At 42.9% G+C, this 26,276-nt stretch overlaps 1 protein-coding gene across 1 annotated transcript; it reads left to right on the top strand.

The window, feature by feature from the left end:
• The first annotated feature begins 1,609 nt into the window (after positions 1–1,609).
• Positions 1,610–26,072, top strand: DNTTIP1 (deoxynucleotidyltransferase terminal interacting protein 1). The gene is made up of 13 exons (XM_073683887.1): positions 1,610–1,997; positions 5,574–5,644; positions 5,737–5,833; positions 6,527–6,625; positions 6,705–6,773; positions 10,557–10,613; positions 10,688–10,749; positions 12,578–12,623; positions 16,465–16,523; positions 17,388–17,448; positions 22,835–22,906; positions 23,003–23,058; positions 23,194–26,072. Exons 1-13 carry the CDS (start codon positions 1,914–1,916, stop codon positions 23,300–23,302), a joined length of 942 nt encoding a protein of 313 aa, XP_073539988.1. The 5' UTR covers positions 1,610–1,913; the 3' UTR covers positions 23,303–26,072.
• The last annotated feature ends 204 nt before the right edge of the window (positions 26,073–26,276 follow it).

Here is a 26,276-nt window from a genome sequence, read left to right on the forward strand (position 1 = left end):
TGTTTTGGATAAAAACCATTGCCACTGTTGGCTTCTGTAAATGCCATGGAATTTCCACGCTGATGATCTGCATGGAAACTCCGCTGCAAATCCACAAAGTGTGAAGGCAGCCTAAAATTGTCTTTAGGGCCCATTGGATAGATAAACTAAGTGCCATAGCTTGGATGGACTGATTCAGTTTATTTCTTCTGTTATTATCTGTTTTGGAAAAGACTGTTTTTTTGGTGTCCCATCAAGGACCAATGTCTTTTGCCATCACTAATATAATGTCATTAAAGGGGTTGGATCACATGGGCATTAGTGCCATTAATTGAAGAGAACTTTTTAAAATAGGTATATTCTCCATATACTTATTTTAAAAATTCTGCTTCAATCCTGCTGGTATTCCATAAAAACCTATGTAACTGTTTACATGGGTTTCCATGGAAGTTGTCCTGTGCCGGAGCCCTATTCAGCAAAAGACACACAGGATGCGACCATGTTGTCGGCCAGCGCTCGCTGACTGACCGCATGGACCATGCAGCACCCGAGCCTGCGATCCAGTGATGCTCCATCCAGTGATGGTATGTCTGCAGAGGAGATCCTTATCTGCCCTGCCCATATGCATCGCTGGATCATTTGTTCTCTTCCATTCAAGTGAATGGGAGAGAACAAGGGACGCACATTTACATCCGCTGTTTCTCCCTCGCTCAGCGAGGATTTACAAGCTGGCGGTAAATAACTATAATCAGGCTAAATCCAGATGTCAGTGTTCCTTTAATAAAGTGCCTGACTGCCTGACTGCTGCTTGTCACAGATTGGAGGGGTCAGGGCTGTGAGTCAGTGCTATGTGCGGCAGCAGGAGGAGCAGGCATTCTCAGTCTCCTGGATAAGATCAGTGACTACTGCCGGGAGGGAGGGGCCGGGAGGGGCGGGGCCAGAGGGGAATGAGGGGCGGGGTCAGAGGGGAGGGGAGGGGCCAGAGGGGCGGGGTGGGGCCAGAGGGGAGGGAGGGGTGGGGTGGGGCCAGAGGGGAGGGGCGGGGCCAGAGAGGAGGGAGGGGTGGGGCCAGAGGGGAGGGAGGGGCGGGGTGGGGCCAGAGGGGAGGGTGGGGCCAGAGGGGAGGGGCGGGGCCAGAGGGAAGGGAGGGGTGGGGTGGGGCCAGAGGGGAGGGAGGGGCGGGGTGGGGCCAGAGGGGAGGGTGGGGCCAGAGGGGAGGGAGGGGAGGGGCCAGAGTGGAGGAAGGGAGGGGAGGGGCCAGAGGGGAGGGAGGGGAGGGGCCAGAGGGGAGGGAAGGGAGGGAGGGGCGGGGCCAGAGAGGAGGGAGGGGCGGGGCCAGAGAGGATGGAGGGAGGGGCGGGGCCAGAGGAGGGAGGGGCGGGGCCAGAGAGGAGGGAGGGAGGGGCGGGGCCAGAGAGGAGGGAGGGAGGGGCGGGGCCAGAGAGGAGGGAGGGCGGGGCCAGAGAGGAGGGAGGGAGGGGCGGGGCCAGAGAGGAGGGAGGGAGGGGCGGGGCCAGAGAGGAGGGAGGGGCGGGGCCGGAGGGGACTGACTGTGGAACGTGAACTGGCAAAGAGCCGTTTAAATTTCAATTGGCTCCCTGCCAGGAGCCAACTCATGATTCACTATAAAGAGCCGGCTCTTAAAGCCGGCTCGTTCAGGAGCTACCCATCACTAATGTCAATGAACCTCCAAGTGGATGGACTGTCTCTCACCCTGTCCCGGGAGCACAGAGACTGCTGAGGGCCATACATTAGCACATGGCTACCTGTGACACTAGCACACTACTACATGTGTACACCGTACAGTGAGAGAGTCCGGGGATAGACCGCAAGAGCGAGCTGGCTGCCGTAACTGTGGTTACAGGAGGAGGGCGCGTCTGGATGACGTCATCGCGCCGATGTTTATGTGATGTCCGGGATTGCTACTGAAATCAATGATGGGGACTAGTAACGATTCGGAAGTGAAAGGCCAGAGCTGTGGAGAGGAGGATGGAGACCCCGGGGACCGAGCATCACCGGTTAGTGTTACTGCAGCGGACGGGGCTGGCAGGACTGAATGCACAACCTGGCTGTATGGGCGATAGTGACACTACTGTATGTATGTACCTGGCTGATGGTGGCCACTGTATGTGAGAGTCATAAAAACCTCCATGTAAGAGATCAGTGTATGTGACATACGTGATCACCTCCATGTAAGGGATCAGTGTATGTGACATACGTGATCACCTCCATGTAAGGGATCAGTGTATGTGACAGACGTGATCACCTCCATGTAAGGGATCAGTGTATGTGACAGATGTGATCACCTCCATGTAAGGGATCAGTGTATGTGACAGACGTGATCACCTCCATGTAAGGGATCAGTGTATGTGACAGACGTGATCACCTCCATGTAAGGGATCAGTGTATGTGACAGACGTGATCACCTCCATGTAAGGGATCAGTGTATGTGACAGACGTGATCACCTCCATGTAAGTGATCAGTGTATGTGACAGACGTGATCACCTCCATGTAAGGGATCAGTGTATGTGACAGACGTGATCACCTCCATGTAAGAGATCAGTGTATGTGACAGATGTGATCACCTCCATGTAAGGGATCAGTGTATGTGACATACGTGATCACCTCCATGTAAGGGATCAGTGTATGTGACAGATGTGATCACCTCCATGTAAGGGATCAGTGTATGTGACAGATGTGATCACCTCCATGTAAGGGATCAGTGTATGTGACAGATGTGATCACCTCCATGTAAGGGATCAGTGTATGTGACAGACGTGATCACCTCCATGTAAGGGATTAGTGTATGTGACATACGTGATCACCTCCATGTAAGAGATCAGTGTATGTGACAGACGTGATCACCTCCATGTAAGGGATCAGTGTATGTGACAGACGTGATCACCTCCATGTAAGGGATCAGTGTATGTGACAGATGTGATCACCTCCATGTAAGGGATCAGTGTATGTGACAGATGTGATCACCTCCATGTAAGGGATCAGTGTATGTGACAGATGTGATCACCTCCATGTAAGGGATCAGTGTATGTGACAGACGTGATCACCTCCATGTAAGGGATTAGTGTATGTGACATACGTGATCACCTCCATGTAAGAGATCAGTGTATGTGACAGATGTGATCACCTCCATGTAAGGGATCAGTGTATGTGACAGATGTGATCACCTCCATGTAAGGGATTAGTGTATGTGACAGATGTGATCACCTCCATGTAAGGGATCAGTGTATGTGACAGACGTGATCACCTCCATTTAAGAGATCGGTGTATGTGACAGATGTGATCACCTACACTGATCCCTTACATGGAGGTGATCAAGTCTGTCACATACACTGATCCCTTACATGGAGGTGATCACGTCTGTCACATACACTGATCCCTTACATGGATGTGACAGACTTGATCACCTCCATGTAAGGGATCAGTGTATGTGACAGACTTGATCACCTCCATGTAAGGGATCGGTGTATGTGACAGACATGATCTGACTAAGGGGTTTTAAAGGGTATTCAGTCTGGTAATGTGACCCTAAGTCATTAGCATTTGCTGTAGCACTATTCTCTCTGGGAATCTGTGCACCCTGCATTGTTACAGGTCTATGAGAACTTTTTAACCCCTTCCAAACGTGGCCAATTGTCATTTTTGTGCTTTTAATTTTTCCTCCCACTTTTTCAAGAGTGCTATATATTTTTTTTACATTTCTCCGTCGACATTTCCTTATGAGGGCTTATTTTTTCCAGGATGAATTGTAGTTTTGAACTACACCATTCAATGTACAGCAGGGGAGGGCGGTGTGAGGAATAAAAAATTCAAGTTGGGTGAGGTGAAAAGAATGCAGTTCTGCCATTATTTTTTGAGTTTCATTTTTTTGCGTGGTAAATGTTACCTAGTGACTTGATTTTCAGGTCAGTATAATTCCAATAATACCAAACTCTTCTTTATTAGTTTATTGGTGGGAAAAAATTTTGTTTGTAAAAATAAAAAAATTTTGCTTGTGTCACTATTTTCCAAGACCCATCATTTTTTTTCTGTGGTTGGTGCTTTGAAAAGGCATATTTTTTGCAGGGTAGCTGTAGTTTTTAACATACCATTTTAAGGTACATGGAATATTTTGATTGCTTTCTATTGCCAAAAAACATTGGCACTTACCTTATGGGTTAAATTATTTTGATAGATCAGATTTTTACGGAGTTGGCAATAATGAATATGCTTTTGGTTTTTTTACTTAAACATAGACTCCAACAGACATTACTCCTCCTGGTCTCTATCTCGTGCCACTCAAATTGTGGATTTAAAGTCAAGGGATTCTTTGTTAAATAAAAACTCTAAAAAAATAATTATAAGAACAAAGCTTTTAAAAATAATTCCCATCTTAGCACTAATTTATAGTGCATTTTTTTTACAGCTATATCTAATATAGTAAAATGTAACCTTCACATCTTAAGGGAAGATAACATACAAAATGCACCTGTCAGCAGGATTGTGCTCAGTAAACTACATACACTGTCAGGTGGGCGCCAATACACTGGTTAGAATGATACCTTGGTTGATGAAATCCGTCCTGTGGTTCTTGTGTAATCTTTACTTTCAGTTTGGAGATAATGATATGCTCGTGCTCCGGGGCGACCTGTGGGGGCGCTCTATCTGGTGCTCTGCTTACATATTCATTTGTATGCTCTTATGACAGCTCACTGTGCCTTCACTGACCTGTCTCCTATTTTACATAATGCATCTAGTAGTGCAGGGCTAGGTAAAATAGGAGGCCGGTCAGTGAACGATCAGTGAGCTGTCATAAGAGCATACAGATGAATATGTAAGCAGAGCACCATATAGAGCTCCATATATATTGATTCTTTGATTGACAGCTCCAGCTTCATAGAGCCAGAGAAGAGCTGAGATAGATGGAAAACAAGCAGGTGGGAAGGTGCACTGTAGTGTTTGGCCACACCAAGGGTGCACCAAGCGGCTGTACTTGGTTTGAACAATCAATCTGTGCTGATAGACTTCATTCAAAGGCAATTGTGGACCGTATAACACCTCTGACCTGGATCTGTTTCATGCACTTTCGGAAGCACCATAATATAATACTACGTCATGGAGTGGGAGGTGATAAATCTAATAATTTCTATTAGTATAGCCCCTACTTACTACTGTGAGCGTTGTCACCCAAGCTGATCGGAGGCAAGCCCTTCACAGATAGGACCGTTGTGCTACTCCACTTAATAATTGGGATCGGTATGTCTGAGGGCTGCTTATGTGGTTCTCCTAGTATCTACTGGTTTAAAATGGATCACTCACTTTAGACAGAGCGTTCCCTTCATTCTGGACCCTCCTCTTTTAGGCAGACCACTTATTGGCTTCAAAGTTTCTGGACGATAAGGACGATAATCCTTTAGACTTTTAACGGATATCTTGTGTAAGTGCCCCTACCTAAAGTGCACCCATATTTACACACCATCTTACATTGATGCCATCAGCAGGGAGATCTTAAAGCTTTAGGCTCCAGTAACATATATGAGCATTGGCTTCTGGGAGTCCTTAATCTTGTCCTTTGGTCTCTTTGTTTTACTTGCAGAACCCATGGAATATCATGATTAAGCACAGGCAAGTGCAGCGTAGGGGGCGCCGTGCTCATGTTGCAGTCAGGTAAGACTCTAGGAGCCTTGCTATTTAGTCTGCACCTTTCTATTTTTTTCCTGCTATTAATCTGTATAGTTTGTTTTTTTACTGACTTACAGTTTTACTGACCCAGCCGTCTCCATGGATCTGCTGCGTGCAGTTCTGCAGCCGAGCATCAATGAGGAAATTCAAGGCGTTTTTGATAAATACATGAAGGTAAAGATTTTGTCATCCTACACTGCCCATTACTTGTTTATGGTGCATAAGGATCTGTCATGTTCTCTGTTGAATACCAGCTCTGAAGCCATCATCAGATCTTTTACCAGAAATGTGCATATGACCAACCTCTAGATCAGTCTTTTATCAGACTTCTTCATACTTGGTGTAACTAAAGGCAGACATCCTACTACGTAAGGTTACGTTCAGAGGAACATATTTTCGGCCATTGTGTAGGCCTTGTAGTTTGCACATGGACCGCACTCAGCTCAATGCAAGACACATAAGTGATTTTGTGTATGGAAAAGATAGTTTGTGCACCCATCTGTGTTGCAGCCAAGTACTCATCAAGAGCTGCGCTGGCATAGATTACATCATTGCAATGTAAAAGTTTAAACTGAATCATCCACCCAGCCTGATAGCTCCTCAGTGTCCCTCCTCCCGGTTGCTGCTGAGATCTCACCCTGCTCAGTACAAGCTGCAGCTGTCACTCAGACTAGGTGGGTGGAGAATGAATAAACTAGGAGTAATCAGCTCTCATTCTATGGCTGGATTCTACAACATGATAGGTAGCTAATATGAAGTCACTTTGCAGTCTCTGTATGTGAGTGGTCTGCTTGTGTTGTGCAGCACAATGGCTGTAATATTCTAGTTTAATATGCCATGTCTGTTCTAATTGTCTTTAACTCCTAGTTCTTCCAGAAAGCTGCGACAAATGTGAGGGAGAATGTCGGAGATCAGGTGGACCCAGAACAGCTGATTCGGGAGACTTGCCGTAGTTGCCTGGAGCAGGTAATACGTAAAGTTAGGTTGGCAGACCTGGGTAGACCGGTGTATTTACTTCTAAGTATTGTCCTGTTCCCTAATACAGGCCAAGGTGCTGTTTACAGATCGAGACAAGGCCGTAGTAAAACCTGTTTTAGAGGGCAGCTTTGTGAAGGTAAGATGAAAGCTTTAGTTATTGCAGGTGTTTTCATGTGGAGGTGTAATGCCAGCCTTCATTTATATATTGGAGAACTTCATTTACATAGATTCCCCAGAATATCATCTTTAAAGGGGTTGTCCAGAATTAAACCTGGATTGTCCCTGGTATTTCTATGGCTTCTAAGATGCATTATATATTAATGAATTGAGGTCACAGGGAAGTGTGCCCCCTGCCAAATAGTACGGGCCCTGTGTGTGTCTCCTTATAAATGCGGAGGGAACTCACAGCAGCCTCTGTCCATTGGCAGATATTGGGCACTGTAAACTGCACCTGGATCCTGAGAGCAGCTGTGGGTATATGGCTCCCAAACACCAGCTGTCCCCCTATTACTCACATCTGTGCATGGAGTCCCTCAACTAATACATCTACAGTACAGACCAAAAGTTTGGACACACCTTCTTATTTAAAGATTTTTCTTAATTTTCATGACTATGAAAATTGTACAATCACACTGAAGACATCAAAACTATGAATTAACACATGTGGAATTATATACTTAACAAAAAAGTGTGAAACAACTGAAAATATGTCTTATATTCTAGGTTCTTCAAAGTAGCCACCTTTAGCTTTGATGACTGCTTTGCACACTCTTGGCATTCTCTTGATGAGCTTCAAGAGGTAGTCACCGGAAATGGTCTTCCAACAATCTTGAAGGAGTTCCCAGAGATGCTTAGCACTTGTTGGCCCTTTTGCCTTCACCCTGCGGTCCAGCTCACCCCAAACCATCTCGATTGGGTTCAGGTCTGGTGACTGTGGAGGCCAGGTCATCTGGCGTAGCACCCCATCACTCTCATTCTTGGTCAAATAGCCCTTACACAGCCTGGAGGTGTGTTTGGGGTCATTGTCCTGTTGAAAAATAAATGATGGTCCAACTAAACGCAACCCGGATGGAATAGCATGCCGATGCAAGATGCTGTGGTAGCCATGCTGGTTCAGTATGCCTTCAATTTTTAATAAATCCCCAACAGTGTCACCAGCAAAGCACCCCCACACCATCACACCTCCTCCTCCATGCTTCACGGTGGGAACCAGGCATGTAGAGTCCATCTGTTCACCTTTTCTGCGTCGCACAAAGACACGGTGGTTGGAACCAAAGATCTCAAATTTGGACTCATCAGACCAAAGCACAGATTTCCACTGGTCTAATGTCCATTCCTTGTGTTCTTTAGCCCAAACAAGTCTCTTCTGCTTGTTGCCTGTCCTTAGCAGTGGTTTCCTAGCAGCTATTTTACTATGAAGGCCTGCTGCACAAAGTCTCCTCTTAACAGTTGTTGTAGAGATGTGTCTGCTGCTAGAACTCAGTGTGGCATTTTCCTGGTCTCTAATCTGAGCTGCTGTTAACCTGCGATTTCTGAGGCTGGTGACTCGGATAAACTTATCCTCAGAAGCAGAGGTGACTCTTGGTCTTCCTTTCCTGGGGCTGTCCTCATGTGAGCCAGTTTCTTTGTAGCGCTTGATGGTTTTTGCAACTGCACTTGGGGACACTTTCAAAGTTTGCCTAATTTTTCGCACTGACTGACCTTCATTTCTAAAAGTAATGATGGCCACTCGTTTTTCTTTACTTAGCTGCTTTTTTCTTGCCATAATACAAATTCTAACAGTCTATTCAGTAGGACTATCAGCTGTGTATCCACCTGACTTCTGCACAACACAACTGATGGTCCCAACCCCATTTATAAGGCAAGAAATCCCACTTCTTGAACCTGACAGGGCACACTTGTGAAGTGAAAACCATTTCCGGTGACTACCTCTTGAAGCTCATCAAGAGAATGCCAAGAGTGTGCAAAGCAGTCATCAAAGCAAAAGGTGGCTACTTTGAAAAACCTAGAATATAAGACATATTTTCAGTTGTTTCACACTTTTTTGTTAAGTATATAATTCCACATGTGTTAATTCATAGTTTTGATGCCTTCAGTGTGAATGTACAATTTTCATAGTCATGAAAATACAGAAAAATCTTTAAATGAGAAGGTGTGTCCAAACTTTTGGTCTGTACTGTATATTATGTATTGTCTATAAATCCCCTAACTTACTGTTGTATGTCCATTTTTTTTTTAGAGGAAAAACAAAATTTTCTATTTGCAATCCATTACTATTTTTTACCACATTGTTCCTCCTGGAAATGCATAAGGCCTCCTTCACATGTCCGTGTTTCCAGTACGTGTGGTATCTGTTTTTTTAACAGATACCACACGTACCCATTATAACCTATGGGGCTGTGCATATGTCAGTGTTTTTAGACAGACCGTGTGTCCGTGCAAAACCCACGGAGACGAGTCCGTTTTTTAACAGCAGCACGGATGAACAGGGCCAATACAAGTCTATGGGTCCATGGAAAACACGTACTGCACATGGATGGCATTCACACTGCGAAGTATAGGAGAAGCTTTGTCATTTATTTCTTTATCCATACCGGAAAAACACTGATCCAAAACACTGGTGACACCAGTACTGTTTTTTCCGGTACCAGTTTTATATGGACATTTGAAGGACTATATAAACTGGCACATTGGAGTTACCTTTTTTTTTGCCAGAGTAGAAGTGTCAAATCAGAGCTGAGAATGTCAGACACTGTCTCAGGACAGTCAGACGATCATGGGACATTTGTTATGTAACTATAGCTTTACAGCTTAGCATCGGCCGCTGATTGGCTGCAGCGGTGACATGACATAATAAATGTCACGCGACGTGAGCCCCGGGAGACCCAGCGCTGATATTGCTTCCCCAGGAGGCAACTTTTTTTTTTTATTATTTTATCTTGGGCACCTGAGGTTGTCATGTAGTGGACAAACCCCTTTAACAAATCAAGCAAGATATGTCAAGAGATTTTTACAATATGTTTTAAAAGGAGTTGTCACCACATTTGACCTATCTAAACTATTAATATGGGCATAGAGGTTATAGATAGCTGAGGAGAGTGATACCTATATGCCTCATATCAGATGCCCTGTTGTTGAGAAATCATCTTTTATCACTTTATATTAATGACCTCTTCCAGGCTATGGGGAGGATGTTTTTTAATCTTACAAGGAGTCATATTCGCCAATTATAAAACTACAAATTTTATTTCTAAAAAAAAAAGTACAATAACAAAAATATACATACATAAAATCCAGATCAAAGGTGGGAACTCAAGCTGGCAATATCGTGGTTAATGACAGGAAGTACAGGGGGCACATTATTAGCAGCAATTCAAATAATATATCTATATAAATATCAAGTACATCATACTAAGTGAGGTCGAGCAGTATAATATAGTGCTAAAACCTAAACACTAGATTACTATTAGTATGGTGAAAAAAAAAAATGGCGCTTACCCATTACTCCCTGTGTAAATACCGTGATTATGCAATCCCGACGCGCGTTTTGCGTGGACTTCTTCCATCAGACCAGTGGCATGGTCGCGATGTGCTCTCCCCATGCTGCTAGTAGCAGCCTTGCCTCAGCTGGCAGGGATTTGTCCAGCTTCTCAGCAGCGCAAGCAGGCTTGTAAAGCATAGAGCATGCTCACATCGTGTGCTCCTTGATTAGGTAACCAGCCATTCTTGGGACTCCAAAGCTGGACGGTAACCTAGGCTACAAGCTGTATACTACAAAATTGAAACTCCCTCCGGAGAAGATTTTTAATAAGTGGTAACGTGTAAAGTTTCTTGTTTTTACAAGAACTTTGCAATGTCACCCATTTATGAACTTGAGACAAGCCCATTAATCGTTTATTGTTCTTCTCTCTCTCTTCAGAGAACAAGAATAGCAGAAGATGACTCATTTCTGCGGAGGAGTCCAGTTCCCAAAAAGGTAGTAAACAACCTGAAGGGTTGCTAATTATGTCTTCATTAAAAGGGGATCTGAAAATTGTGTTTATATTACAGAGAAAGGGGCGCCCCCCGGGACCAAGCTCATTAAATGAGCGGAATTCCTTAGGCCTTACATCGTGAGTATAAATAGTCATTTCATCGGCAGCGGTCTAGATTACATCTGTGGGACCCAAGTGGTTCGCTGCTCGACATGCTCTGCGGCAAAAGGCATTATTTTATTGTTTTCAAGCTTTCATTTTTTTCTCCCTTTTTTCCCAAGAGCAATGACTTTTTTATTTCTTGCGAACGAGTTGTAGTTTTGAATGACTTCATTCATTTTACCATGCAACGTACTTGAACCCAGGAAAAAAAAAATTAAAAGTGCATTAAAATCGGGGGGGAGGGGGGGCGTGGTGGAAGAAATAAATACCGCTATTATTTAAGTTTTGTTTTTATCGTGTTCCTTGTGCAGTAAAAATGACCTGGCAGCATGATTCTCCAGGCCATTACAATTACCATGATCCCAAACATGTTGAGATGCGGATCAGAGGCCGTTCAAAAACGTCCACAAATTGAATGAAGTAAGTTAGGGGTTAATTATTGCACTCAAACAGTTGCAGACAGGCATCAACTGTATAGGATATTAGGCTCCCGCCATGTGTAGCTGCAGCTCAGCTAGGCTCCCAAACACTGTCTGACATGTGACATACATGTAAATCACACATCAGGAAGGGGTTAAGCAAGACGACCCCTTTGGAAGCTAGATGTGCATGTAATACGTCAATGTTAACTCTATAGGTAATAGCTTTTCTGAAGCGGAGGTTTTCTGAATAGTTGGAGGCCCCAGTTAGACATGCAGGGTATGCTTAGTGGGGAGAAGAAGCGACGGGGATAGTCTAATAACATGTTGGTATGCTGGGGATACTGCAGAAATGGTTAACTAGAATCCATGTCAGACATAATCTAAAAATTCTACTCCGCAGTGGTAGATCTGGGGAAAAAAAGCTGTCACCTCTCAAAAACGGCCAATAAAAAGAGATCAGAAAGTTGTATAGACCCCATAATGTTACCAATAAAATCTACAGCTCACGCCACTAACAAGCTTATGGTTTTCGAGTTTGACGACTGAAACCAATTTTTTTTTTTGCAAGTTTTATTTATTTTTTCTAAGAAGGGGAGGAATAATAGCATAAGCAAAATAATAAATAGTACCGTATTTTGCGGATTATAAGAAGCACCCCAAATTTTGGGCTGCAAAATAGGAACAAATGTTTTTTTGTAAATAAAATGGTGCGCCTTATAATCCTTCCATTTACCTGGGGAAGGGGGCGGTGGTGGAGCGGGGGTCACAGGAGCCAGGGTCACAGATAAAGGAGATTGGCGGCAGAGGCAGGAGTCGGGCGATGCTGCATGCCCTGTCTTCAGAAGAAGGGTCGCTGATTCTGGATCACGTGGTGGTGGTGGCGGCGCGAGTGGGGCAATGCTGCGGCCCCATCCTCAGAAGAAGTCGGCGTTGAGTGGAGGTTCCCTATCCCATACATAGCCCTGCAGTCGGCTTCAGCAAAATGGCCGCCGAAGCATGCGCAGATTGAGATCTTGGGAGATGAGATCTCGGGAGACGAGATCTCGTCTCTTGAGATTTCAATCTGCGTATGCTCCAGCGGCCATTTTCCCACCACCACTGCCCAGGTGATCCTGAATCAGCAACCCTTCTTCTGAGGACGGGGCCCGCAGCATCGCCCGGCTCCTGCCAGCGCCGCCAACCTCCTGTATCTGTGACCCACTCCACCGACACCGCCCCCCAGGTAAAATACTGTAGCTTCGCATTATAATATGCACCCATTTTTTCCTCCGAAATTCGGGGGGGGAAAGTGTGTTTTATAATCCGAAAAATACGGTAGTTAGTCATGGAGGCAATAATGGCTGTATGTGGACTGATTTGTATTTGCTTTGTTCATTTTGCAGTTTAAAACCCAAAGTTGGTGATCCTATCAGACGTGAAGGGCCAAAGGTACAGTTCGAAGTATCCTTTGTATGGAGGAACCGAGATACATGTTTTGCAGCTGGTGTACAATAAAAAAAATTATTATATTGTGGTATCATGTTAGGCTCAAAATTCTATGTAAATAAATGCCCAAAATGACAAAAGTATTCTAAGAGTGATACCTTTACTAGATAATCATAAAAATGATATTTACAAGCTTCCGGAGCACAGAGGCTCCTTCATCAGGCGGGTTTACAAATGAATCATTGAGACAAGAGCTCAACATTTTAGAGATATTACAACAGGACATTTGTGCATGGGCTTCATGGGGTAATACCTCCTAGAGATAAGCCTTGGATATAAAATTAAGGAATTTGTTACAAATAGAGAGGTGGTGGGAATGATGGCTTAGGAGTTTGATGATTTGAAATCCAACTCATTATATCTATAATAATCATTTTTCATTGAAAAACTCCTGTTGTCAAAGACGTGAACATCTTTATCAGCTTGAATTCCCCGATTTTTCTCTCTATCGTCTTTAAAATGACCTTTCAGTATTAAGACTTTTAAATTTGTCATACTGGGTCCAGGTCCAGGGAATTTTTTCCCCACAGGCGTTTCCAGCTCATTCTTTATAGTATGTCTGTGTAGTTTTTGCTTAGTTTCCTCAACATAGGTTGCTCCAGGACACCTTCTACACAGTATCATGTATGTGAAAATAAGTCCATGATCTTATAGTCCTGGTTTGTGTTGGGTAAACGGACTGTGCTTGTGGGTACAAGTCTTGCATTTTTTGCTGTTTAAAGGGAATGTGCCCATCTCTGATAATGATGAGAGGACATTTCTGACAAGGAGATTTCTTAAGTTAGGGGTGTGTTTGTAGGAGAGGAATGGTAGATATGGGAATATTTTTTTTCAGTCTATGGTCTCTGTGCAATATGGGATGAAGATCAGCACCCGTTTTCTTTAGGATGTTCATGTGGGGGTTGTATGTGACCACAAGAGGTACTCTGTTGTTGTCCTCCCTCTGTAATCCAGGAGGCTGCTTCTTGGGATCCTTGTAGCTCTGTGGATCTGTTCATCTATTACCAGTGGATGGTATCCTTGTTGTAGGAATGTATTCCTCAGTGATAGCAGGTGTAGTTTTCCATCCTCACTGACTGAACAGTGTATCTCAGAGCTTGACTGTAGATTCTAGATTTTTCATGTCTTGGATGAAAGCTGATATATCTAAAATAGGCCGGATGGCCTGTGAATTTATGGTGAACTGATGTTTGTATGGTGTTCTCTTTGATGTATATGGTTGTGTCCAGAAAATGTACTTGAGATTTTGAGAAGTTGAGGGTGAGCTTGATGGTTGGGTGGAACTTGTTGAAGTTATCGTGGAAGGTCAGCAGATCATCTTTTGAGCCTGTCCAGATTATTAGCAGATCATCAATGTAGCAGAAGTATGCTAGAGGTTTAATAGAGCAAGATGACAAAAACTCCTCCTCTAGTTTAGTCATAAACAGGTTGGCATATTGTGGTGACATTTTTCTTCCCATGGCGCTGCCCATACACTGTTGGCATAAATTGTTTCAAAGGAAAAGTAATTGCAATGGAGCACAAACATGAGCTGGTTCTGTGGTCAGATTGGTTTTTTTTTTTTTCATTAAGTAATCCCATCCTCATGAGGAATATTGAAGTAAAGAGACTCTACATCCATGGTGGCTAATATTGTGTCCTCTGGAAGTGGACCAGGGCTGAGAGTTTGGAGAAAATGTCCATATTGTCCTGGATATAACTATGCTCCTCACCAACGGTTTCCGAATGTTCTCCACCCATCCTGAGATATTCTCAGTTAGTGTCCCAATACCAGTAATGATTGGTCTCCATGGGTTGTCTTCTATGTGTATTTTAGGTAACAAGTAGAAGGTATTTTTTTGGGATTGTCTGGTAATAGGTCCAATAGAGAGGATGATGTAGAGTCAAACCCATTTATGACATTTTTACGTTCCTCTGTGTACTTTTTGGTGGGATCTTCCTTAAGCAGGGTATAGTATTTTCTGTCCAAAAGTTATCTGGATATAATCTGACATGTTCATAATAACCTCAGCTACTCCCAATCCACCCTTATGCACAAATGTCCTGTTGTAACATCTCTTAAATGTTGTGCTCTTGTCTCAGATTCATTTGTAAACCTGCCTGATGGTTAGCCAATAGGTATCACTCCTAGAATAATTTTGTCTTTTTGGGCATAAAAGTATTTACGCAGCTGGTGTAGAAAGACTTGAACACCATTTTCTGGCAAAGAAGGCTGTATAAATTATGCGGGAGTCCTTTGTAATTGTATAAACAGTTTAAGGATCAAGAATAGTGGCATAACTAGTGTCATAAGAGCCCCAAGGCAAAACTTAGACGTGGGCATCACCAGCTGGTTGCCCAGATGCATGTGCCTAAGTAGTGTTGTTATAGCCTATAAAGACATATACACCCCCCCCCCTATAAAAATATAAAAATCATACTGAAATAAGCTAATTTTCTAAATAATACAATCATGCAGTTACCAAATAACAAATATTATCATCATCCTATTATTGAACGAAGTCCACTACACTAAGACCAATTATACCATATAAAAGGGATAAATCCCGCCACTCCATGACCATATATTATCACCACTTAGTGTTACTGAGCAAAGCCCACTATATCTAGATCAAAATACCACATATAAGGGACAGATCCCACCACACCATGACCAGACCGCGTATTACCACCACATACTGTGATGACTGAATAATATCACCATATTGATTTTTATCAAAAGCCATTGTAATTATTGCTAATATTACCACTAGTGACCTTTTATACACAGGAGCTCTGTAGATAGTATATAGTGTGTACTGTACAGATAAATCTAAGTCCTTCATTTTCGCTTTTTTTCTTCAACCAGTACAGTAATGTTTTGTATTTTATAGTTTATTTATTTCTTTATTACCTATATTTATTTAAAGGGCTGTCTGGTCTATGATCTTAATGACCTATCCTTACGATACGTCATCAATATCCGATCGATAAGAGTCCAAAACCTGACACCCCCACTGATCAGCTGCCAGTAGCTCCGGTGGCCATCTGGGTTTTAAACATTGAATGTTGCTGAACAGTAAAGCTTTGTTCAATGTGTTTCACATAGGTTGACCTTAACCTGGGCAGGTGGCCTCTTCTGTTCTTTTTGATGTGATTGCCTAATTCTGGTTGAACAGGTGGACCATACCACTCTAACTGTGGCAGGGTCACCTGTGTGTAGACAGAATGGACTGCAGCTTGTATTTTATCTTATGTTTAGTAAAAGTTATGTTTTAAATGATCCTTCTCACAATCTGCTATTAATAATACCAGTATCACTTCCTGTGACAGCTCCTATTTAAGAGAATAATAATATTTATTATTGTTAGGTGATCTGTTTTTGTTGGCTTACTTCTTTTTTAATGTGGTCATTTACTTGTTTTGGAATGCCTAAGGTAAACCCTATTATAGTGGCGGTGCCCTCCCTATTATAGTGGCAGTGCCCTCTATTTTTTTTTTTCTAAAGTATATAGCAGCTCTGCAGACTGGCACACTGCTACCCGCCATATATTTACATAAAGCCGTCAGGCAAAGGTTCATTTGTTGATTTAGCAAACATTCATATATAAGTATAAATTCTTAGAAAGTTTTTTTTTTTTTTTTTGTTAAAGTCCATAGTATTCATAGTGAAAGCAAAAATAGAAAGTTTTCATAGAAACATCAAGTCAGTGGTCACCCTGCAACTGGGAACATGGTCTATCATTTGTAATGAGAAAACACTTAATCCACTCTTTAAACTGATTTTTTTTTTATTCTATTATAGTGGGATCCAGCAAGACTGAATGAGACAACTAACTTTGTACTGGGATCACGTGCTAATAAGTAAGAAGAATGGGCTTTTTGATCTTTTTATTTAACCATCTACAGTATAATACTGTGCAAAAGTCTTAGGCAGGTGTGGAAAAATGCTGCAAAGTAAGAAGTTTTCAAAAATAGAGGTGTTAATAGGTTATTTTTATCAATTAACAATGCAATGTTGTCTTCAAAATAGCAACTATTTTTCTGGATACACTTGCACACAGTATTTCAAGGCATTTGGCAGGGAGGTTGTTCCAAACATCTTGGAGAACTACCACAGATCTGTGTTTGTAGGCTTGTGCAAATCCTTCTGACTCTTTATGTGATCCCAGACAGACTCAATGTTGATATCAGGGCTCTGTGGGGGGCAATATCATCACTTCCAGTACTCATTGTTCTTGTTTACCCTGATGATAGTACTTAATGGCATTGGTTGTATATTTGGACAAATGTCCTGCTGCAGAATAAATTTGAAGCCAATCAGACGCCTCCAAGATGGTACTGCATTATGGATAAGTATCAGTCTGTATTTCTCAGCATGGAGAGACAGAAGAATTTTCACAAGCCTACATCCACAGAAGATCTGTGGTTAGTTCTCCAAGATGTTTAGAACAACTTCCCTGCCAAGTGCCTTAAAAAACAGTGCACAAGTGTACCTAGAATGATTAATGCTGTTTTGAAGGCAAAAGGAGGTCACACCAAATATTGATTTGATGTAGATTTCTCTTTAGTTCATTCACTTTACATTTTGGAAATTCATAAAAATAAACGAACACTTCTATTTTTGAGAGCATACTTACTCTGCCAGTTTTAGGCAAGTGTGGAAAAAATGCTGCACACTGCTTGTGTGTATAATGTTTATCAGTGTTTTTTTCATTTCTCTTTTAGGGCTTTAGGAATGGGAGGGACCAGGGGACGTATTTATCTAAAACACCCACAGCTTTTTAAGGTATGTAAAGCATAGAATAAGGAAAGAGTGTCTGAAATAAAGCCACATGCAGCCATATCTAGCTGCATTCAAACCTCGGAATATATTACTTTTAGATAGATAGCTGTGCCAGGTAAATAAGGGATCTGGAGCTTGGTAATAAGAAATAAAGCTTAACATATATGCAACAAACTATGCTAAAACAATAGTAATAAAACTTTTAAATAAGTGTTCAGTGAAATAGTTTTTTTACTTCACTTATTAGCCACTTTTTATCCCTTTTGCCTCCTGAACCCATCACTTTAAAAAACTACTATAGTGTATTTTAGTAAAAAAAAAAAGGCTGACTTCCAGCTTACTAAGGTATCAAAATATATCTGCCTATTGAAGTGTATAGAGAGGGGCGTAGAAGCAGAGTGAGAGAGGAAAAGGAACAGACACATGTTAATGGTTCTGTTCCTTTCTACAAAGTATTTTATCGCCACATAGTGCTGAGTTCACAGCTACACTGCTCACTACTTCTTTATAATGGCCTCTATGCTGTTACTGATGCTACAGAGAGACAAGAGAATAGGAACCCTTCATATCTATGTGTACTGTGTATGGTAGACATAAAGGTAGCTACTCTCCTTCTACTTAACTTAACTTAAAGAGAACTGAAAATTATAATTAGAGCTGTTGGGGATGGAGGATACAACTGTTGAATAATGAATAATACAAGACACATTGAAATTGCACCACCAAGAAGGAAAAGCCGTGGAATTATGGAAATCACAGGATGGATAGGAATGTTAATGATATGAAAATGCTGAAAAAATGGAAACAAAGTTTTCAAAACATCTTGATTCATTCAGTATTATGTATCAACGCCACGCACAGAAATCCCTGCACTTATACATCTTGGTATGTTATTAATGAGGACATGAATTTCCATTTTTTCATCATTTGTATATGATTGACATGTTTATTGATCCTGTGTTTTCCATAATCTCGTGACTTTTCCTTCTTGGTGTTGCATTTTCAATGTTGAAGAGTGCATAATGGCCAGAAATTGTGTTATTCACACACCACACAACAGCTTACTCAAGAAAGTCAGATATAAAATGACAGGTATGTTTTAAAGGGAACCTGCGACATTTACATGTAGTCTGATCTGTGAACGGCATGGTATAGAGAAGGAGAAGCTGAACAGATGGGAAAGATTCAGTCCCTGGTGTTTGCATACATATGAGTCCAGTGGGCGGTCCTACTCCAGTGATTGACAGCTATCTGTGCATGCATGCATGGCCATACAGGGGAAGACTGTCAGTCGCTGAATAGCACCGCCTACTGGACTCATACATGCAAACACCAGGGATTTCAGTAAATAAAATGCCTGTTTAATTGCTCTCTAATATCCTGCCTGCAGATCTGATGCCATTTTCAACATGACAGGTTCTGTTTAACAAATGTGTTGGGGACACAATTTTTGGTAGTCAATATTTGTTAGTAAGTGACACATACTTTCATACTCAACTCATTCATTAAAGGGGTTGTTCCATTTCTATTAAGTTTGTGCCCCGGCAGCAGTTTGCTATATGCGCTGTACCCTGTATTCCCCTTGGTCCACCGGCATTAGTACACATGTGGATTTTTGTTCATCGAGTAGTCTTTATAGCCAAGTACAACCAAACAAGAGGGAGGAATGACCAAAATGAGACTGATTAGGAAGAAGTAGGTAAAGTAGTAAGGCCTAGGGATGCATGCTATGGAAGAAGACCAGAAATATCAATAAAATCAACCCAGGTTTACCAAGTTTTCAGACAGGGCTCCATCAAGTCTGTCCGGATGGCATTTATTTTTTTTATAGGATCTTTGTATGGGTTACTGTGGACTTAAGCACATTCACGCTGAGGTGTGAAGATTTCTACTGGGAAGCGACTTGGATACGTTCTGTCATACAGATGTAATTGTTTATGAACTTGGTTAGAAAACCATGGAAGTTTTCATGGCTAGTAGACAGTCCTATTTGGGGAAAGGTGCTAAGACCAGAGATATTAACTGACACACGTGGGATGAAAAGTTAGACATTTTGGACAATACCACCTTTCCTTGTATTTGCTGTGGAGCAAGTATTTAAGCTTTTCCTGAAACCGAGAGGAGATGATTTGGGGAAAAAGTAGTGGACCCTGGTGAGAATCAAGTAGGTCCTATGTAGAATCTCAATGAAAGACTTAGCCAAGCTGACATGATGACTGCCTTTGGTAGCTGAGGTCTAGCAATGCTACCAACTCTTAAGTGACATTTTGGGGCCCAGATCCTGCTCCCATCACATCATGAATAGTGTGTCTTAAGCAAAATGGCGCCGGATAGCGCTGTATGGGCACACGCATACTCCGGCGCCGCACTCATCCCCTGGCAGAACAGGACACAGCAGCGCTGGAGCACAGGGAAGAAAGGTGAGTATAAGTGTTTATTTTTTTGTATGTGTGCACCGTGAAAGGGATGAGGGGGAACCATGCATACCAGGATTGGGGGGTGAGGGAGCCACACATACCAGGATTGGGGGGTGAGGGGTACCATGCATACCAGGATTGGGGGGTGAGGGGTACCATGCATACCAGGATTGGGGGATGAGGGGTGCCATGCATACCAGGATTGGGGGGTGAGGGGTAACATGCATACCAGGATTGGGGGATGAGGGGTGCCATGCATACCAGGATTGGGGGATGAGGAGTACCATGCATACCAGGATTGGGGGATGAGGAGTGCCATGCATACCAGGATAGGGATGAAGGGGCCATACATACCAGGATTTGGGATGAAAAAGCCATGCATACCAGGATGAGGGATTGGGTGCCATGCATACCAGGATGAGGGATTGGGTACCATACATACCAGGATTGAGGGATGAGGGGTGCCATACATACCAGGATTGGGATGAGAGGTACCATGTATATCAAATTTGGGATGAGGGGTGCCATGCATACCAGGATGAGAGATGGGGTGCCATGCATACCAGGATTGGGGATGAGGGGTGCCATGCATACGAGGATTGGGAATGAGGGGTGCCATGCATACCAGGATTGGGGAGATGAGGGGTGCCATGCATACCAGGATTGGGATCTGGGGGGGGGGGCATGTATACCAGGATAGGGATGAGGGGTACCGTGCATACCGTACCATACATACCAGGATAGGGATGAGGGAGCCATGCATACCAGGATTGGGGGATGAGGGGTACCATGCTACCAGGATAGGAATCTGGGGGGGGCCATACATACCAGGATTCAGATGAGGGGCCATGCATACCAGGATGAGGGTTGGAGTACCATGCATACCAGGATTGGTATGAGGGAGCCATGCTTACCAGGATGAGGGGCGCCATGCATGCCAGGATTGGGGATGAGGGGTGCCATGCATACCAGGATTGGGGATGAGGGGTGCCATGCATACCAGCATAGGGATGAGGAGTACCATGCATACCAGGATGAGGGGTACCATACATACCAGGATTGGGGATAAGGGGTGCCATGTATACCAGCATAGGGATGAGGGGTAGCATGTATACCAGGATAGGGATAAGGGGTACCATGCATACCAGAATGAGGGATGAGGTGCCATGCATACCAGGATAGGGATGAGGGAGCCATGCATACCGGGATGAGGGGTGCCATGCATGTCAGGATTGGGGATGAGGGGTGCCATTCATGCCAGGATTGGGGATGAGGGGTGTCATGCATACCAGGATTGGGGGATGAGGGGTACCATGCATACCAGGATAGGGATGAGGGGTACCATGTATACCAGTATAGGGATAAGGGGCACCATGCGTACCAGGATGAGGGATGAGATGCCATGCATACCAGGATAGGGATGAGGGAGCCATGCATACCCTGATGAGGGGTGCCATGCATACCAGGATTGGGGGTGAGGGGTGCCATGCATACAGGATTGGGGGTGAGGGATGCCATGCATACAGGCTTGGGGGTGAGGGGTGCCATGCATACCAGAATTGGGGGTGAGGGGTGCCATGCATACCAGAATTGGGGATGAGGGGCGCCATGCATTCCAGGATAGGGATGAGGGGTACCATGCATACCAGGATGAGGGATGAGATGCCATGCATACCAGGATAGGGATGAGGGAGCCATGCATACCCTGATGAGGGGTGCCATGCATACCAGGATTGGGGGTGAGGGGTGCCATGCATACAGGATTGGGGGTGAGGGGTGCCATGCATACAGGATTGGGGGTGAGGGATGCCATGCATACAGGATTGGGGGTGAGGGGTGCCATGCATAACAGGATTGGGGGTGAGGGGTGCCATGCATAACAGGATTGGGGGTGAGGGGTGCCATGCATACCAGGATAGGGATGAGGCGTGCCATGCATACCAGGGTAGGGATGAGGGCAGCACATAACAGGATGAAGGACCAGGATGGGGGCAGCACAAATACCAGCATGGGAGACCATATACCAATAAAAAATGCTTGCCACCCGAGCGTAGAACGGGCTCAATAGCTAGTTTTTATATATTGGACAAATGGGGGTTTTCTCAATGGGGGTTGCGCTAGTAAGCGTTTTGCACTGGCAACCTTTTTTATTTGTATTTTTTTCTGTGTTTTATTTATTCATTTATTTCACACATTGTGCCTTGTATATTAGTTAAAGGGCAAATTCACCCTCCTGCCTGCATAACACAGCTGATCAGAGTCTATTAGGAATCAGCAGCTCCTGCTTCCTCCTTGAACCCAATAATCACATGACTTCTGCGTCTGGAAGAGGAAGCACTGTTAGTGCTTCCTATACTGTATACACAGCACTCTTTCAGCGCTGTGTATAATGCAATCAGAAAGACAGAGCTGGTAATAAATTGGGAAAAAATGGGAGAGTGAGAGCTCACCATTCTGTCGGCCATTCATCCATAATCCAGGAACCAGTAATAAACCCTCCCTGCCTTCTGTATGGAGAGTCTGGCTGTGTCTCACAGCTGGCTCCCCACTCCTGCAGCTGGCTCCCCACTCCTGCAGCTGGATGTCCTCCGGCAGTTGCTATTCTACGCAGTGATGTTTTAGATCACTACTGCAGAGAGCCCAGATGTTTAAAGTCGAAGGGTGGTCTGGAAGTAGTTGAACTTTTCCATGCAATAATGTAACATATACAGTAGTAGATAAATAATAAAATATTCCTACTTTTATTATTACTAGACAGGTTATTATTTCGGACACTATGAATGCTGGATGACAGCAACTCTTTTTTTTATAATGTTGCGGAAAACTTTCTAGAAGCATGTTCAGTGTCTCCTAAGCTGTATTTATAATAAATACAGATTTCCAATGTAATTAATTTTGCATATACCATTTTGAAAAGTAAACCCACATAAAAGGGTTTCACCAAATTTATAGTTGTTTTGTTTCTCTCGCAGTATACAGTTGACCCTCAGGACAAACAGTGGTTGACAGAAAAGCAGTACATGAGAGCTACCGGTGGTAAAATGGTACATTTCTGAGCTATCTACATATACCATACTGCATATGCCCTCAGTGCCGTTTATTACTATGAGATCTGACTGTTCATACTTTTTATATTGCAGGTGTATATACTTTTGGAAGCAGATATCCTTGATTTGTCAAATACAGATGAATACAGGTACTGTATATGAATGCAAGTGGTATAAGACTATGCAGAACATGCAAAATGTCAGCCTTCTACTTTTATATTCTGTTTTGTTTTTCTTTTACATCTCCATTGACTTGTTCCCCGATTCTTATTGATATCTTACAGAGACAGCAGGGAGCTGCGGCTAGATGAGCTGAAGCCATTTACTGCTCCTCCATGGATGATTGAGAAGATGAGAAAGTACATGGAGCACATGAGAACAGAGCAGGAATAAATGTCTTATTAACCGTTTCTCCACAAGTCTATAGGTGCTTATGACGTAGTCAAGTTGGATTTATATGACATGTGAAATGTAAAATAAAAGAAGGCTGACCACTGAGAATCCAGTCTTGGTTTTTCTGTATGGTAAGGTAGATGTGATAAACACCATGCTTAGATGTCAATTATCCCCATAAATGATCAAGCCATAGTGACCATACAGTAGAAGGCTACCTTCAAATGGCGGTTCTAAAACCTGCACCATACATGTACATGAATTGTGGACATGACTGGCCCTTCTGCAAATCAAACAAGTGCAAGAGCTGCCTACTAGTTATAAGCACTAAAACCCAAGATAAAAATATAATAAGCAAATACCCTGCTGTAAATAAATGAACACCAGTAGTGCATGAAAAAATATAGGGTGCTTAGTTAACATAATTTTGTTAAAATGCAAAAGCCATCCCACCACGTCACAGTGACCCTATTTGGGACAGTCCTAACCTTTAATATTAAAGCCTTACCATTTGTCAAGTGATGTGCATGTGAATAAGGGCTGAGAAGGGCAGACCCAGCTAGTGACAGCCATGGGGAACTACATGAATGTAATGTCCAGCTCAAAAAGAAAAGGCAGGCCACTCCTTTTATAGGCACTGACTGCAAACAAACTGAAACAGAAAACCTAAAGAGATGAACTGGGATGTAAGTTCATCATCTCTTTATGATCATTGTGGTTTGGTCCTGATGAAGAGGTGTGAAAACCTTGAAATGCGTTGACACAATAAACTTTTGCTTCACCTCAGTGTGTGATTGTATCTCGGGCTGCGTGGATTTTGAACCACCGTATTCCTCATTTAATGCATCGTATTCCTTTGGTGGTCCTGCAGCTGCCCTTACATGCTTCTCTAGCAGTTGTGACTTTCACTACCCTATCAGGTGAGTGTACCTATAATATTTTACATAACTTTAGTACCAGTTAAGACCCTATTTGCGCTTTTTATCTCTCCATTTTTATCCTTTGCTTCACTACATGTACCTGAGCTCTTTAACTTCAGGCTGATTTGCATTGTTAGACAAGGGACAGAAATTATTTTAAAAATGCTCATTTCAAAGAGATGTCCTCATTTTTTTCCTCTACTTGATTTGTAAAAAAACAAAATGTGTTTTATTTTCAGTTATTTGAGGTAGCTGGGTAAACATTCTCTGGTCATAATTACATAATTTTTGCCATGAATTAAAAGAGGCAGAGGAACATAAAGTATGCAAAATTTCCCAGATGATGATTAGTCCTTGTTGAGCATTAAAGGAAATCTATCACCAGGTTTTTGTTACTCCGAGAGCAGCATGATGTAGGGGCAGAAACCCTCTGTCCAGTAATGTATCACTTACTGGGCTGCTTGATGCAGTTTTGATAAAATCCCTGTTTTCTCTGCTGCAGATCAAGCAGTTCTCTGAATGCTGAGCTCTGTATAACGCCGCCCACACCACTGATTGTCCTGCTTTCTGTGTACATATGCAGAAAACAGCCAATCAGTGGTGTGGGCGGGGTTATACAGAGCCCTTGAATATAGAGTACTTCATGACAGCCGATTTACTAGTCCTGTAGTGATAATCTCCTGCTGATAAAACTGTGATTTTATAAGAACTATAGCAAGCAGCCCAGTGACACATCACTGGAATCAGCGTCTCTGTCTACATACAATGCTACTCTCGAATTAGGTGGAAAAAAACATTTGCTGCCAGAGGAAGATCAGGAAATCAGTGGCACTGTTCAGTTGTCCTTTAGCTCCACCACAGAATGGAATTATTATACTGCGCTCATCCGTGGATTGTTTGTTACTGCAGGGCACAACAGCCGTCTGGAGGCAAGAGCAAGACGTGTTCTTTTTAACCACACTGACCACGGACAAAGAGCACCCCTATATTCCCTAGTATTCTTCAAGAGACTATATCGAAATTTTTTGGGGTTTTTTTAGCTGTAGAACCCCCCCCATAATTCAGACCACAAATTCTCTCCCATTGGTAACAGACTTGTCTCTAATCACCCGTCTCACAATCAGCAGAATTATCCTCTAGGGCTATGTGCACACAGTGATTATTTGGTGAGTTTTTGACGCTGCAGATTTTCTGCAGCATTTGATGTTTCAATTAGCTACATTAGGTTACTTGTGGGGTTTTTTTTGTTGCATTTTTGAGTGTTTATTTTATGTGTTTGAATCACTTTTTTTTTCATTTTCTCTTTTGTTTCTTTTTGATTGTGTTTTAAAAAAACTACTTTATTTTGTAAACTTCCTTTCTGCTGAGCTTTGAAAGCTTTATTGATAATGTCGTGTGGATTACATCAATTTTTGCTGCAGAAACGCAATAGAAACATATATGTATTTTTTATATGCTGATTTTCTGCATCTCATTTAAGTCTATGGGGAAAACCCGCAAATAAAACGCATAATAACGACAAGAGTGACATGCTGGAAATCTCAAAAACTCAACGCATTTCAAACTCTTTAGTGTTAAAAAAAAAAAAAAAGGCCCAGGGGCGTGAGATTTGCATACATGTCAGAAGCAAAAACCTGCAATGATTAAAACAGTCTGAAATGCGTTTGCAGAGTTTTTTAATGATTTTTAGAGATGAAGTTGTGACTTCCTTTCTCTATTTATGCGCAATAAAGTATGGTTTTTAATAGAGGACTCTGATGCTGGTTCACTGTTTTTTTTTTGCTTCTTCCTACCTCTCGCCTCATTACAAGTCTCCGTGCAGTGGATCTTCTTATGAGCGAGCTGACTTTTTGATTATATACATGTCATCCATTTTGCTGGAACTGTAATATCCTGTAATGTTTTTTATTTGCATGAAAATCTACAGCAGAACTGAATTGTAAAGCGCTGCAGAACATGTTGGCGCTATATAAATAAAGATTATTATTATAAATGAGTGCGTCTCATACTCAGATGCAGCAGCTGGTTGTAAGTGAGGTGAGGATAGGGCGGCG

Source organism: Phyllobates terribilis, unplaced genomic scaffold (genome assembly GCF_046119375.1).
Source record: "Phyllobates terribilis strain yellow unplaced genomic scaffold, ASM4611937v1 Scaffold_5__5_contigs__length_657084704, whole genome shotgun sequence".
In the NCBI taxonomy this organism is placed as follows: domain Eukaryota; kingdom Metazoa; phylum Chordata; class Amphibia; order Anura; family Dendrobatidae; genus Phyllobates; species Phyllobates terribilis.